The sequence below is a fragment of the Erythranthe guttata genome, chromosome 9 (genome assembly GCF_056151865.1).
Source record: "Erythranthe guttata isolate IM_541 chromosome 9, IM_541, whole genome shotgun sequence".
Classification (NCBI taxonomy): domain Eukaryota; kingdom Viridiplantae; phylum Streptophyta; class Magnoliopsida; order Lamiales; family Phrymaceae; genus Erythranthe; species Erythranthe guttata.
Window position 1 is genome coordinate 15,283,059 of NC_142541.1, and position 14,255 is coordinate 15,297,313.

A 14,255-nucleotide genomic window follows, 5' to 3' on the forward strand; every position below is an offset into this window, starting at 1 on the left:
TTAGGGGCAGAGAAAACATTACTTAAAATTAAGGGGCTTATAGGAAAATTCGCATTTTGCCGCGCCCGTATATAAATACCCAACTCCAGTTTATTTCCGGCAACCATCTTTTCGTAAATTCTACGCGATTGGGTTAGGGGTTGTCTTCTCTTTTTCTCCTCTGTTCGAAGGTGAATTCCACAATCACATCGAAACCCTAGCCCTAGAATTTAATCATGTCTACCAAGCAAGGTATTTTCATTTAAATTTTCTCGATAAATGTCTTAAAAATTGAAGGATTTTATTTATTTATTTATTTTTCCAGTTTTTGTCCCAAAAAAGATGTGAAATTTGCTGATGAATGTGCTGTTTTTTATTTATTTATTTTTGTTTTTTTTAATTTTCTTTTGTTTTGGTTCTGAATCAGGAGGAAAAGCAAAGCCTTTGAAGCAACCTAAGGCCGAGAAGAAAGAGTACGACGAGGTACGATCATTCTCCAATTTGATTTAGATTCATATATTTGTGAATTGTGATTGGCTCTGTTGATTATGATGAATATCGTTGTATTCATTTGTGATTTGTTATACATAGCATTTGTGATTTTTTTTATCTTCGTCTTTTTCTTCATTGTGGTTCGAAGAAGGTGATGGCGGTTGGTGCATTGTATATATTGAAAAATATGTGTGTGTGTGTGTGTGTGTGTGTGCGCGCGCGTTCGATCTTTGATCTATTGAGTTATATAACCTTTTCATCATTGGTTATTGCATTTCACTAGTTAGTATATATTTTCTGGTATTTGTTATAGCATTTGTGAGTCCTATCCACTTGTGCTCCATTTGGATCGTAACCGGCCAATTTTGAAGGCCGGCTTTCTAAATGTAGTTGAATCTCGTGGAAAGAAAACGAGACAGAAGTATATCTTGGAGTGTTATTGGTGTATCGTACATGTATTGGTTGTTCTGTCTTATTTTCCTTAAAAAGACTACATACTAGAACATTTTTCGTGGTGTTTTTCCTCCAAGTCGAAGATCAAATCAAGCATTTATCAACGTCTCATTGGAAAGGAAAAAAAAAAAAGGAAAAAAATAATGGAAATCTCAAATCTGTATCATCGTTATTGTATATCTGGCTTGAGGATAATACTATTTTCGAATAGAAGTTATTTATAGTATGTTTTGAATATTATGCAGATTGACAAGGCTAATATTCAGAAAAAGAAGGACGAAGAAAAGGTGAACTACTTCTTCTAATTGGTCGATTTTGCCTTCTGTTTGACCTATAACCGATCTGAGTCGTGACGTTTATGTTGCAGGCTATTAAGGAGCTAAAGGCAAAGGCTCAGCAGAAGGGAGCGTTTGGAGGTGCCGGTTTGAAGAAAAGTGGCAAAAAATGAATCCGGCTTTTTTCATGAACATTGGCCCAGTGTTTACTCGTACCCCATTGTTTTATTAACAAGTTATTGCGTTCGTAATACGATTTAAACATGTTATAGCTTGTTGTTATTGGCCGGTAACCAACATCAAGCCTGCAAGAGCTTTTACATATAAGATCACACACATTTGGGGTTTTAATAGGTGACAGTCTTCGCGCACTATTTTCCACAAAATAATTCGTTAAAAAAAAGTATACAAATTAATCACAAACTCCAAACACGAAACACAATTTTCAAATGTTGGTGAATGATTAACAAGTTCAACACTTATCATTGATCATCTTTATATTATGCCAACGTTGAACATTATTAGATAAGGCGACAAATTGCACAGAAACAAAATAAATCAACAGTAATACATATCAACTATGCAATAACACCCAAGTACAAAACCTCGACTCTTGTTCAACTCCTACAAAAGAACCAGAACCTGCAAAAATAATTAACTAGGTAGGGAACCATCCAAGTAAAACCCATCGAAGATTTCATGCAATGGCCAAAACAAATGAATTATAGTACTATTCTTGCTTGTCCGGATCTTCCTTGTCGGGATCTTCCTCGTCTTCCTCTTTCTTATCCTCTTCGTCTTCTTCGTCTTCTTCATCTGGATCGCATGGCATTGGAGGTGGTAATGGAGTTTTCATTGGGCTGAACTGTGGGAATATGTCGGGTCTCCTTCCAGGCTTTGGCCTATCCCACTCCTGATAAATTTAATTCAACAAGTTTTATTATAAATCACGTAAACCGACAGATCAGCAAACTAGTTTTCCTTCTAGTCGAATTATCTAATAACTGTGCATCTACAACTTTAAATAGTATCCCTCAAAGTCGAGCTTTCGTTTCATTCTACTTGGGAAATTAGTTGCCACATCATTTTCATCACTCACGAGTGACGCCCGTTGATAAAATACTTTCGGACTAAGATTTCCTGTTTTAAAAATAATTTGGTGTAATATGCTTATGGTTGTATAAGATATTAGCGTCGTCTTTCTGTACGATAACCAGCTGAGCTCGATAATCCCGACTTCCTATATTGAATACTAGCAAACATTTTACAATCATACGTAGCAATCACTCTAATCCAATAACAATACGAATGCATTTTTCCCATAGAGTTAGTAGTAGCTAGCGAAAACATCTTATTTCGATTCAAACGAATCCTCAAGTTCATCGAATTCTCGTGCCCTCCATCCGAAACAAAAAATTGCCTACATCAACGAGGCATTGGATCGGAGCTACTCAGTCAATTTTCATTTTAACACAGGCAGCACCTCGTACACGGGTATATCTCGAACTAGTTAATTCGATACCACGAGTTCAAATTTATATTACACTGTTTTTCAATATTTTTTTTCCCATTTTCTAGCAAGGGGTTATGGGATTCATACTCTCCAAATTAAATATAAACCCTAAAAAACAAACAAACAATCAAACACCACATGTAACCCAAAGTGGTGTACAGATAAAAAGTTTAAAATTCAAAATATAATAATTAAATCTCACTAGCTGAAATCCAGACAATCGAAATTAACTACAAAGGAAAAAATGAAAGGGGGAAAAAAAACTCACGATGGGAAAATCAAGAGGTGAACGGCGAGTCATCTTCTCTTCATCGGGAGCCATAGCCACAATCCCTGACCTCCGGCGACCGCGGCTCAATCTCGTCTGGACAGAATTCAAAGGCGGCAGCAGAGGAAGGGCGTTTGAAGAAGACGCCATAAACGAGGTCGAAGTAGAAGAAGGCGCTAAAAACATCGCCGCTTTCGGAGTGGAAGCAGGTAGAGAGAAGGAAAGTGAGAGAAGCGCCATGTACCGGCGGCGCGTGAGTGAGTGCGTGGTGCGATATCAATTTCAGACCAGTAGCGCGTCACGGTTCACCCAAAAAATATCCAGTCGCCCACCGCCTGAGAGTGAGAGAGAGAGAGATCCGTATCCGAACAAGCAGTAGTTGCTTATAGGGTCGGATCTTATAAAAAGCCCACTAGAAAAGCCCATCCAATCCCGATATTAAGGTCTCGTTTTTCGATCGCCGCTGTTAAATTTTATCGACTAAATAGTAGGAATTAGTAACACGGTTCGATGACAATATTCAAACTAACTCAATCATGCTAAAAAGTTGAGCGTCGCACTTAAATGTTATTATCCAATAGAATTAATAGGTGTCGTGTTCAAGCGATTAACAAATTTTACCAAAGTTAACAATAGACGTAATACAATAATATAATGAGTCGAACATCTTGCGAGCTAAATAGTTAATTAGTGAGTATATGGTTCAACACAATCTAATCCAAATTGATCCAAGTAGCTGAACGAGGCCTAAGTTGATCTTGATTCTAATAGCATTTGATTCAATAATAAAGTATATGATCGATGTTCGATCAGTTCAAGATGTCACACCTAATAAAATATATTGGGTACAGTTAAACCTCTATAAATTAATACAGTTTGGACTAACAAATATTTATTAATTTAGCGAAATATTAAATTATCGAACTAATAATTTAATACGTTTTTACTTATTCAGAATCGAAAGAAATTATCATTTAAGCGAATCGAAAGAAATTATCATTTAAGCGAAGTTATTAATTTATCTGAGTTTTTTTTAAAGATAATAATTGTTGGGCTGGATCTTATATGAATAGTGTTTGTAGGGTCACATAAAAGCCCACTGAAAAAGGCCCAATCATATTTTTCGAATTTTTTAATAATTAATTTACACGTGGCATTGTTCAACCAAACAAGCCCTAAGGAAACGTTTGGCATTTATCAAAATCTTCACCATACGCACTCCGTTGCTCTCTGAAATCATATTTTGGGGGTGGGTTTGTGGAGAAAGAATGGCGGGAAAGCAAGTCTCCGGCGACGGATTACCGCCGAACATCGCCGGCATGTCAAAAAATCAGCTCTACGACATTATGTCTCAGATGAAGGTACAATTTTTTTTTTTTTTTCCGATTTAAGAGTGTTTTGTATATAAACACGCGCACATTGATCGATTGCTGCCTATGCGCGCTTTCCCTAATTAAAGCTAGACTGAAAGATTTAAAAAAATGATTTTGTGTGTGTGTGTGTATGTGTGTGTGCAGACATTGATAGAGCAGAACAAGCAACAAGCGAGGCAAATTCTTATTCAAAATCCAGCTTTGACTAGAGCCCTTTTCCAGGTTCGTTTCAATTTAGGGTTTTCCTCTCCAATTTACTGTCAATAGTTTTCTATTATGGTTTATTTTCCTTTTTCGTTTTCTGTGTTTAATGTTTTGTGCGTGTGTGCGTGTGTGGTTTGGGTTAGGGGGTGGAGCTATTTTCTTGCAGTTTATGTGTGAGGGTTTTATTAATATATAGAGTCTGATAATGTTTTTCTTAAGTTGGAAAGAGATGAGCTAAATGAACCAAAAAAAAGTTTATATTATAAATATAAGAAAAATGAGATTAAATAATCTTGATTTTTCAGTCTGGAGGATGAGTCTTGAAGTAATGTAAAGAGCGATGGCAATTAGCTATAGATAGATAGTACGGGGTTTGATCGTGTGCATTTTATGACAATTGAGAATTCTTGGCTGGTGATACCCTACCCTTGTTCTTCATATTATTCTAGTGCTAGGTGGATAGTTTGCTATTTAAGTTTTCTATTCCAGATTATTTTTGCATTAGCAGGTCCCGAGAAAGAGGTAAACGATGTATTACATTCGAAATTTTCGAATGGTGAACTTTTTACAATCTATGAACCTTAATGCTCCTCAGAATGTCCTGTCTTACTTCTCTCTTCACGAGTGTGATTTTCAAACGTACTAAATATCAATCTATTGTCTAATTGTCTTACATCAGGTTTATAGAGTCACCCATTTGTAAACTTGTACTCTTTTAACAATTTATAACAGAACTTTGTTTTATCCGATGATTTTCTTATCTTTATCTTTCTTTCATTAGGCACAAATTATGCTTGGAATGGTTCAGCCCCCACAAGCAGCACCGGTATGCTCTCTGTCTCATTTACACCTTTCTTGCTTATTATCAATCCCGAAAAGAAAAAATGTTTTCTGATGTTTTTGCTTTTATTTAGTCACCCGCAATCCCACAGTCATCAGCCATACCGAAGCAGCAGCCCGATATTCAGACCACATCATCATTTCCAGGTCAAATTGCTCAGAACCAGATAAGAAAGCAGCAAACAAATCAGCCTACAGTATCAAACTCTCAGTCTCAACTAACTCCTCCCCCAAACTCCCAACCTCCATCCAAGCCATCACATCTCTCACAACCAATACAGCAACCTAAGGGGCATATTGGTCCGCAACAATCAGCACCGATGTCGTTACCTCAGTTGTCTCAAGTTCCAGGTTTGAATCAATTGCCACAGCATACTTCTTCACAGCACCAGCCCACTATACCTTCACTGCCCTCACAGTTACAGCAGCCCTCACTTCATCAGCCCCCGATACAATCACAGCCGCCTTTACAGAGCAGTGGCGGTCAATATTTGCCCGTACAGCAGCCACTACAGCCGCCTCTGCCGCCACAACCAAGACCGCAGGCGCAGGGGTTCCCTCACCAGGGTCATGCTCAAATGGGACAGGGTTTTGGTTTTCAACACCCTGGTGGACCACAGATGCACCATTCACAACATATGTTTCATGTGAGCTAGATATTTCGCGTGTGATATTTATTTCAACATTCGGTGAATCTTATTATTATTTTTTTTTTTTTGTGAATTTAAAATTATGTAATTTCAGTCAGGTGCAAAGCCGCCTACTGGTGTGGGGCCTTCATTTCAGCAGGGGCAGGGGCAGGGGCAGCTACCACCTCAAAATCAGCTTTTGCCCCCATCGCTTTATCAGGTTTGCCCTTTTATGCTGTAACAATTGACTCAGTGCAAAGTATGAAGTTACAGTAATTCTTGATCTATATTTTTTTATTTCGTCAAAGATGGTCACTCCAGCTCGTATCATAATTTGATTTTTACTAAAACCCAAAACACATACATGCACACACTAATAGTAGATTGAGAGAAGACGATGCTGTTCTATTTTCATCCCAGGGTCCTAGGATTCGTATCAACCTTTGATGGTTTTATTTGTGTAATATTAGTGGCAATGTTCTATTGACTGACTACTGCATTTTCGATACTTACAACAGGAATAATAACTATCTAATATTTTGGTATAACCACGAAGGAGATACTTCAGCCACTTATACATTATTTACTACCAAATAAAATTCCTCTCACCCGCTATTATACCTCAAATTTAACCTTTATATCCTTTCCTTATCTTCCTATTTCATCCATGTTCAGTGACCGTTTTGAATCATGAATCGGTAATGACAGTTGAATTTTCTAGTGTTTCACTGATATATATATATATATATATATATATATATATATATATATATATATATATATATATATATATATATATATATATATACACACACACATATGTGTGTGTGTGTGTGCACGCGTGCGTGTTGGGTTTCTAAAACTCCCCAACAAATGCATTTGGTGTGCCATCAACAATGTCATGATTTACAAGAGGATATACGTCTTTTGACATTCGATTAACTTTCCAACACTTTAATTTTTGTCTTCGTGATGAGTTTGGCTTGACACGTAAACATGAATATTTCTTGTAGGGCCAGGCAGGAAATCCTCACATGGGAATGGATTACAATCAAGGTGGAAGCTCCAAGCAAACAGATAGAGGATCCAATTGGATGCCTGAAAGTACAGCTGGCCAGTTTCAAGGACCACCACCATCCTTTGGTGGTCAGGCGGGACCCAGCAGCCAGCCTCCTAGACCACCGCCGGTAATTTTATTTCTTGCCTTTCTCCTGTAGTTTGGCTTTTGACGTTATCTTGTGGATCAATGGTGTGAATTTCTTGATCGTATTGATAATCCAGCGGTTTTTTTATTTGTGCAGTTGACTCCTGAATTGGAACAGGCACTACTGCAGCAAGTTATGAGCCTCACTCCCGACCAGATCAATAAGCTCCCCACTGAACAAAGAAATCAAATTCTTCAATTACGGCAAATGCTCCGGCAGTGAAAAGTGTGCTGTAGATGCATTGATTCCTATTTTCGGTGTTCGCATCTGTTCGAAAAGAGAAAAAAAATGCCGCCTCTTCACATGCCATAGTGGACAGCTTCTGAAAAGAACACCGCCGCCTATTCTGTGATATTTCTTCCTTTTGAACTACCAACAATGTGCCTTTCAATTACGGAACTATGTAGCTCTCATTTGATATACACTTCGGTTCAGTTTTTTTTTTTTTTTTTCAATGAAAGTAATCATATTTATGTTTTTGTTGGCAACTCTTACTGGAATTGGGTTCATGTTTGATTTGGTAAACTTAATAACTAATTCTAGCAATCATTTCTTATCGTCTTCACTCTCGTATAGTACAGTTATCTCCATTATACAACGTAAATTAATGTACTTGGAGTAGCGTGTGAAAATAAACCAATGAAATGTAGTCGTTTGCCTACAGTTGAAGTACATAAACTCGGCTATTACATACAAGTAGTTGCTGAGGATTTTGTCTTGCAATAAACAGATCTCCCAAAATATACAAAAACGTGTTTAGAAGCTTTGTTGTGGCTTCTTTAGTTCGACGTAATCGTATCGCACAAATGATCACCGGACAGTGCCTCCCCAATTGCAAAATCATATTCAACGTTGCATTTGATGCTCCAAAATTTGCTTTAAATTAGGGCATATACCGTACGAGAAAATCCTTTCTTGTGATCGGTCCAATTCTTCCATCTCGGAATAGATTCGCTTTTTTTTTCTTCTTCTTGCACACAGATAACAAGCTTTTAGTTAGCCGACTTTATAAGATGGAAAAATATTTATGTGTCGTCGTCGTCACTATAAAAGTCAGAGTCTTCATCGGTGTCGTCCTCCTCCCAGTCATTATCTTCATCACCATCAGAATCCATATCCGAAACTTCTTCAATCTGCAAAAAAAAATAAAAATAAATAAAAAAAAAGAAGACGGCATTTTTATTGCAGCAACATCAATGCTGCATAACATCTAAAACCAGCTGGATAAATGAAAAAACAGCTTACTTGATCCAATTTTGATACATTATTAAACTGCCCATTGTCCTTAGAATTCGAACGCTTGCTGTTCTCCTGCTTTCCAGTATTTCCCTAATAGAATAATGAATTTGTATATAAAGCTTTGGAATAAAAAAAAAATGTGGAATAAGAAAATATTAAATTTACAAGAAGCAGACGGAAGGTAATTCTTAATGAAGTATTTAACCAGGTAGAGAAGTTAAACTCACAATTTGTTGTTTTGTTTGCTCAATGTGTTGCTCCAGTTCAGAGATGTGCTGACTGAGAGCCTACGAAACAGATTCAGATATATAAGTTAGATACAGTTTTACGAGCGTATTTGAGTTGATATTAACGCTGGAACAGAAAGAATAAATGACTAACTTCATATCGCTGCAAAGCCACCCTACGCTTGAGTGCTTTTGCCTTTGTCAGAAGATTTCTTGGTCTGAGAGTGAGAGGTCGGCTATAGTTCTTGCCTCGATAGTAAATCAAGGCATGACCCTTCGGAACTCTATCGACCGACACCAATATTCCACCACTCTCGTATTCCAAAAGTCTTGCTGTTTCCTCAACATAAGAAAGTTCTTTTTCTTTTGATATTAACTTGACGAGTTCTCTATGTTTCCAGTGCAGATGCATGTTCTCAATAACACCATCAAAAACGCCACGAATGCCTGCGTGAAAAGGCCATAAGAAAAACATTATTATTTTTGCTTTTACATTAAAAAAAACCCCTTTGAGCAATTGTACCCTAAGATAAAGAAACCTCACCCATTGGCAAATAAGCTCTCATTCGTAATCCAACCTTACGGTACATAACTTTTTCCTCGTCTGTAATTGTTTCCATGTCATCCGAAGGATTTATAGGAACCCAAGAATCCACTATTTTAGATAGCAGTTTCTCTGCTTTGAGCTTCTTTGTCTGAGACTGTAAATGCAAGAAACTCGGTAAGTCTTTCGTCTCTTAATTCTTATCAAAACCATGGATATGAATTTGATGGTTCTCATTAAATTTCAAAGTACGACATACTTACAATGGCTACTTTATGTTCAAGTCGCCTGATCACTCTGGCTTGGTTGGCTCTGGATGCTTCTTCAATCATATTTTTACGGTCTTCAGCAGAAACGTCTGTTCCCCACCGAGCCTGAGCCTCGTAAAACTCCGCCAAAGTACCGGCGGCAGCTTCCTTCTCTTCAGCCACCGGCACTGCTGTCGGTACTCCCCTGACTTTCTCTTCAACGTCTTGTATATGCTTTGTCAGTTCCTGTCTTTCCGCTAAAGCAGTAGCCACAGTGGGAGGAAGAAAATCCTTTCCTCGGTACATAACTATGTAATATTTGTTTCTTAGAAGTAAAACTCCCCCTGTTAATGTCTACAGTAGACCAGGAGATGAAAAGGTGGCAGTAAATGACAAAGTGATAAAAATGGTGCATAATAATGAATACAGAATGAAACCATGCTCGAATTTTCAAAAACCATAAGTATCCAAGGACTTAGAATTCAAACTTTTTCATAATGTTGAAACCTCAACTTTTTCTATTTCTTGAATTACGTAAATGTTTCAGAACATAACTGAGAATGTCAAAGAGTATCGACCACAAATGCAATATAACTGATAAAACTCAAGCAACATGAGAAGGGGAAAAATATTTAATAACAACCACTTTACGGATTTGCCAAGTATGTTATTTTCACATGAACATAAAATAACCAAATATTCATCTTTACAGATATTCCAGCACCCTTATATGACAAGCAAAGCAATCTATATACCTTCAGTTCCTCAGCCATAATTTTGTTGTTTGTGTTCTGAATTCCACGCTTCACAGCAATTTTAACGAGCAAACTCTTCTCCCATAGTTTAATTATGGAAGTTGCTAAACCTTGGTGATTTCTATTTCTTCCTGGAAGATCGATCAAACACACAAAAAAAAAACAAATGTCAAAACAGACATATTAGCTTAGTGAAAGAACACAACAACAGAAACTAGTAAAATTACCAAGAGCAAAATGAGAAGGAAGCGACTTAGCAAGCTTCCGTAAATTAGTCATCTCAGCATTGGTTAACCGTGAACGCATTCCAGTGGGAAGAAGCCTGAAAGGCGTCTTATATCCGGGAATTGTCCCAGGAAGTAAATCAGCATCAACTGGAAGCACTCCCATACCCCACCAATCTTCAAATCGCGGACCTAAACCATCTAACAGAGTATTATATTCAGCTTCCTCTTCCGTCGTCTTTTTAACAGTGCGAGATATAGCTGCTGGATTGGACCTCTCTAGAACCTGACTTCCAGCATCAGTATTCTGCGCGACTGAATTGTCAGAGGAGGAAACATTGGGGACGAAAGGAGCATCATCTTCACTGTTCATCCTTTGAGGTTTCGAAACAGGGCCTTCGTAGTTAGCTCCTCTATAGACCACCATAACACTTCCAGACCTCCATGTGATTAGACCCCCTGTTCGGCGCTGATAAGAGAAAAATGGAAGTCAGCATTTATAGCCTCGAATATATACTTCCTACTTATTCAAGTGAAACAGCACGGAATTTCGGATTAGTGGGGTGGGTGCATGTATTCTTTTACGTCCTCATTCGATAGAGTGGGATCAGTTTATGAATAGATTATTGCTTTGATTCTATACCCTTTTCACTTAAAGGGCAGATAGTTCAAGTAATCTCTATTCTTGTTCTTTTGGACTCGATTTTTGGCATATTATTGTTCCTTTTCCTACGAAACTAATGTAGTGAACTCCTCGTATAACTGTTGACATGCCTAGCACTTTTGTGAGGGGCGACGGCAGTTGATTAACACAGCTTAAATATCACCCCAAGATACGCATGAAGCTATTATTATCGACACTGAAGTTTCGCCATTTATGAGGTTTACCATCACTTCATTTCCAACAGCATTTCTGTGAGACAACTCAAAAGTGGTTAATTTGTACTTGCACTATCTGGTTTGGTTTCACAATGCAGACTTATTGATTTGGTACTAAACTTCATTTCACAACCAAAACGTTATTATTTCTTGAAATTTAGTTTAAGAATATCGAACATGGTGAAACCGAAAAAAACAAAAAGCATGATCGAACAACATGAACAATACATCATACGATATTGAAATCATCCGAAAACCAGAACTCACCAACCTCAACAATCTCATGAGCAGTCCTCATATCGTGCGCCAAATCTTCATGAAACTTCAACCTCACAAGCTCGGACCTCCTCCACGTATCGTGTATCTTCTCCAAAACAGCACCCGTAACTCCGGCCTTAGGCACATTGACCCTCTCCCTCAAAGTCATTCCATTTCTCCGCAGCCTCCTCAGCTCTTCATCCTCTATCGTCAGTTCCGCCAGAGATGGGGCCCGCATTGACCGCTTGGCGGGTCCCACGCCATCATCATCCATTTCATCATCCTCATCCACACTCCTCTCCCACGGCAACAACGCATCAGAGTCGTAATCCTCCTCCTCGTCGTCTTCATCTAAAATGGTGTCCGGTCTAACCCAATCCCTCTGCAGCAAATCCCCCAATTTTTCATCCCCAAATTCAGCATTCGCCGAATCGTTCAAGTCTAAATTACCGTTTTCCGAATCTATACCCAATTCCCCTGCTGCTGTTTCTTCTTCGTCTTCGTCGTCAGAGCCTAACCCTAGATTCCGCAGCCGAAGCACAATTCTGTCGATTGCGGTGGTGCCTTCTCGAACAGGTTCTGGCTTCGGCTCGCGTTTCTTCGAAGTGAATTTTGGCGGCGGCTGTGGGGCCGGAGGGGGAGACGGCCATTTTTTAATCCAAACGGGGGGCGTTTTGGGTATATCTCGGTTTCTGGGGGGCGTTCTGGAAAATTTGGTGGGGCGGATAGAAGAGGAGAATGGTTTAAAGAGGAAGGAAGGTAAGTACGACGGTTTGCGGCGGGGGAAGGAGAATGTGGATAGGAGGTGTGGTGGCAGTTCGGTAAATTTGGCCGTTGAGAGTGCCATTTTTGGCCCGCTGAGCTAGCTTTCACTTGATACTGAAACCAGGAAAAAAACCTTTGTAGAAGATGATGATGGGATGATAAGATTTTTTTTTTTTTTTCCTTTTTTTCTTGGGATTAAATAAATAAATAAAATAAAATAAAATAAAATGGAGTTTTGGATAATTTAATATTTTGGCCTGTTGTACTAAATCGAATTGATTTAGGGTTTTATTTGGCCCAATGAATGAAATGGTCTATTTAGGCCCAATTCGGAAATGATCTGAAGTAAATATTTTTTTTAAATCTACAATAATAAATTTATTAATTTTATTCGGATAATAATATTAATAATAAAATGGGATGAGTTATAAGGACAAAGAGAAGTCCAAGATGAAGGAAAACCGATTGAGAAAGAGTCCCACTGCTTTACGAGACCTGCAAAAAAGAGCGTCGAGAAAGGTTTTTTCTGCGTTAGTACCCGACGGTCAAGTTAGTTTGGGTAGAGAGGGAAACGATAATCTCTCAGAGAGAGAAGTAATAGTGTATTGAATGTAATAAATGGAGAGAATTAAATAGGTAGAAAAAAAATGGAGTACCGTAAAAATAATATCTCTAGAATTATTCTAACTTACATGTTATTTCTATGTAAGTTCCAATTCCGTTCCAATCCCGTTCCGGTACACGTGACAACCACGACCATCCGAATTATTGCATTGTCCTTGAGTTTCGACCTTGTTTTGCCAGCTTAGCGAACGTTTTTCGTCGTGAAACTATTTGGTTATGGTTTTCGTAACGGAAGGAAACGTTTTGCCGTGATGGGAGTTGATTGTATTGGTAACACCGGCGTTTGTTTTATTGATGAGAAAAAAAATCATATTATACTTAATAGTGAAAAAAAATATGTGATTGAAAATTAAAAGCAAACACACTATTCACTAGTAACAACAACAACAACAACAACAACAACAACAACAACAACAACAACAACAACAACAACAACAACAACAACAAGAATAATAATAATAATAATAATAATAATAATAATAATAATAATAATAATAATAATAATAATAATAATAATAATAATAATAATAATAATAATAATAATGATAATAATAATAATAATAATAATAATAATAATAATAATAATAATAATAATAATAATAATAATAATAATAATAATAATAATAATAATAATAATAATAATAATAATAATAATAATAATAATAATAATAATAATAATAATAATAATAATAATAATAATAATAATAATAATAATAATAATAATAATAATAATAATAATAATAATAATAATAATAATAATAATAATAATAATAATAATAATAATAATAATAATAATAATAATAATAATAATAATAATAATAATAATAATAATAATAATAATAATAATAATAATAATAATAATAATAATAATAATAATAATAATAATAATAATAATAATAATAATAATAATAATAATAATAATAATAATAATAATAATAATAATAATAATAATAATAATAATAATAATAATAATAATAATAATAATAATAATAATAATAATAATAATAATAATAATAATAATAATAATAATAATAATAATAATAATAATAATAATAATAATAATAATAATAATAATAATAATAATAATAATAATAATAATAATAATAATAATAATAATAATAATAATAATAATAATAATAATAATAATAATAATAATAATAATAATAATAATAATAATAATAATAATAATAATAATAATAATAATAATAATAATAATAATAATAATAATAATAATAATAATAATAATAATAATAATAATAAT

At 35.9% G+C, this 14,255-nt stretch overlaps 3 protein-coding genes across 3 annotated transcripts; 1 reads left to right on the forward strand and 2 right to left on the reverse strand.

The window, feature by feature from the left end:
* Nucleotides 1-1,662: 1,662 nt before the first annotated feature.
* Nucleotides 1,663-3,394, reverse strand: LOC105975680 (uncharacterized). The gene is made up of 2 exons (XM_013000882.2): nt 2,981-3,394; nt 1,663-2,112 (listed from the first exon to the last, which is right to left on the reverse strand). The coding sequence occupies exons 1-2, from the start codon at nt 3,218-3,220 to the stop codon at nt 1,930-1,932; spliced, it is 423 nt and encodes a 140-aa protein (XP_012856336.2). The 5' UTR covers nt 3,221-3,394; the 3' UTR covers nt 1,663-1,929.
* A 753-nt stretch (nt 3,395-4,147) lies between these two features.
* Nucleotides 4,148-7,796, forward strand: ESP1 (hydroxyproline-rich glycoprotein family protein). The gene is made up of 7 exons (XM_013000881.2): nt 4,148-4,341; nt 4,498-4,575; nt 5,339-5,383; nt 5,472-6,044; nt 6,142-6,246; nt 7,040-7,213; nt 7,328-7,796. The coding sequence occupies exons 1-7, from the start codon at nt 4,249-4,251 to the stop codon at nt 7,451-7,453; spliced, it is 1,194 nt and encodes a 397-aa protein (XP_012856335.2). The 5' UTR covers nt 4,148-4,248; the 3' UTR covers nt 7,454-7,796.
* Nucleotides 7,797-7,850: 54 nt separating this feature from the next.
* EMB1865 (CRS1 / YhbY (CRM) domain-containing protein) lies at nt 7,851-12,553 on the reverse strand. The gene is made up of 9 exons (XM_013000880.2): nt 11,619-12,553; nt 10,472-10,937; nt 10,245-10,375; nt 9,505-9,843; nt 9,242-9,398; nt 8,852-9,144; nt 8,698-8,757; nt 8,477-8,560; nt 7,851-8,364 (listed from the first exon to the last, which is right to left on the reverse strand). The coding sequence occupies exons 1-9, from the start codon at nt 12,450-12,452 to the stop codon at nt 8,257-8,259; spliced, it is 2,472 nt and encodes an 823-aa protein (XP_012856334.2). The 5' UTR covers nt 12,453-12,553; the 3' UTR covers nt 7,851-8,256.
* Nucleotides 12,554-14,255: the final 1,702 nt, after the last annotated feature.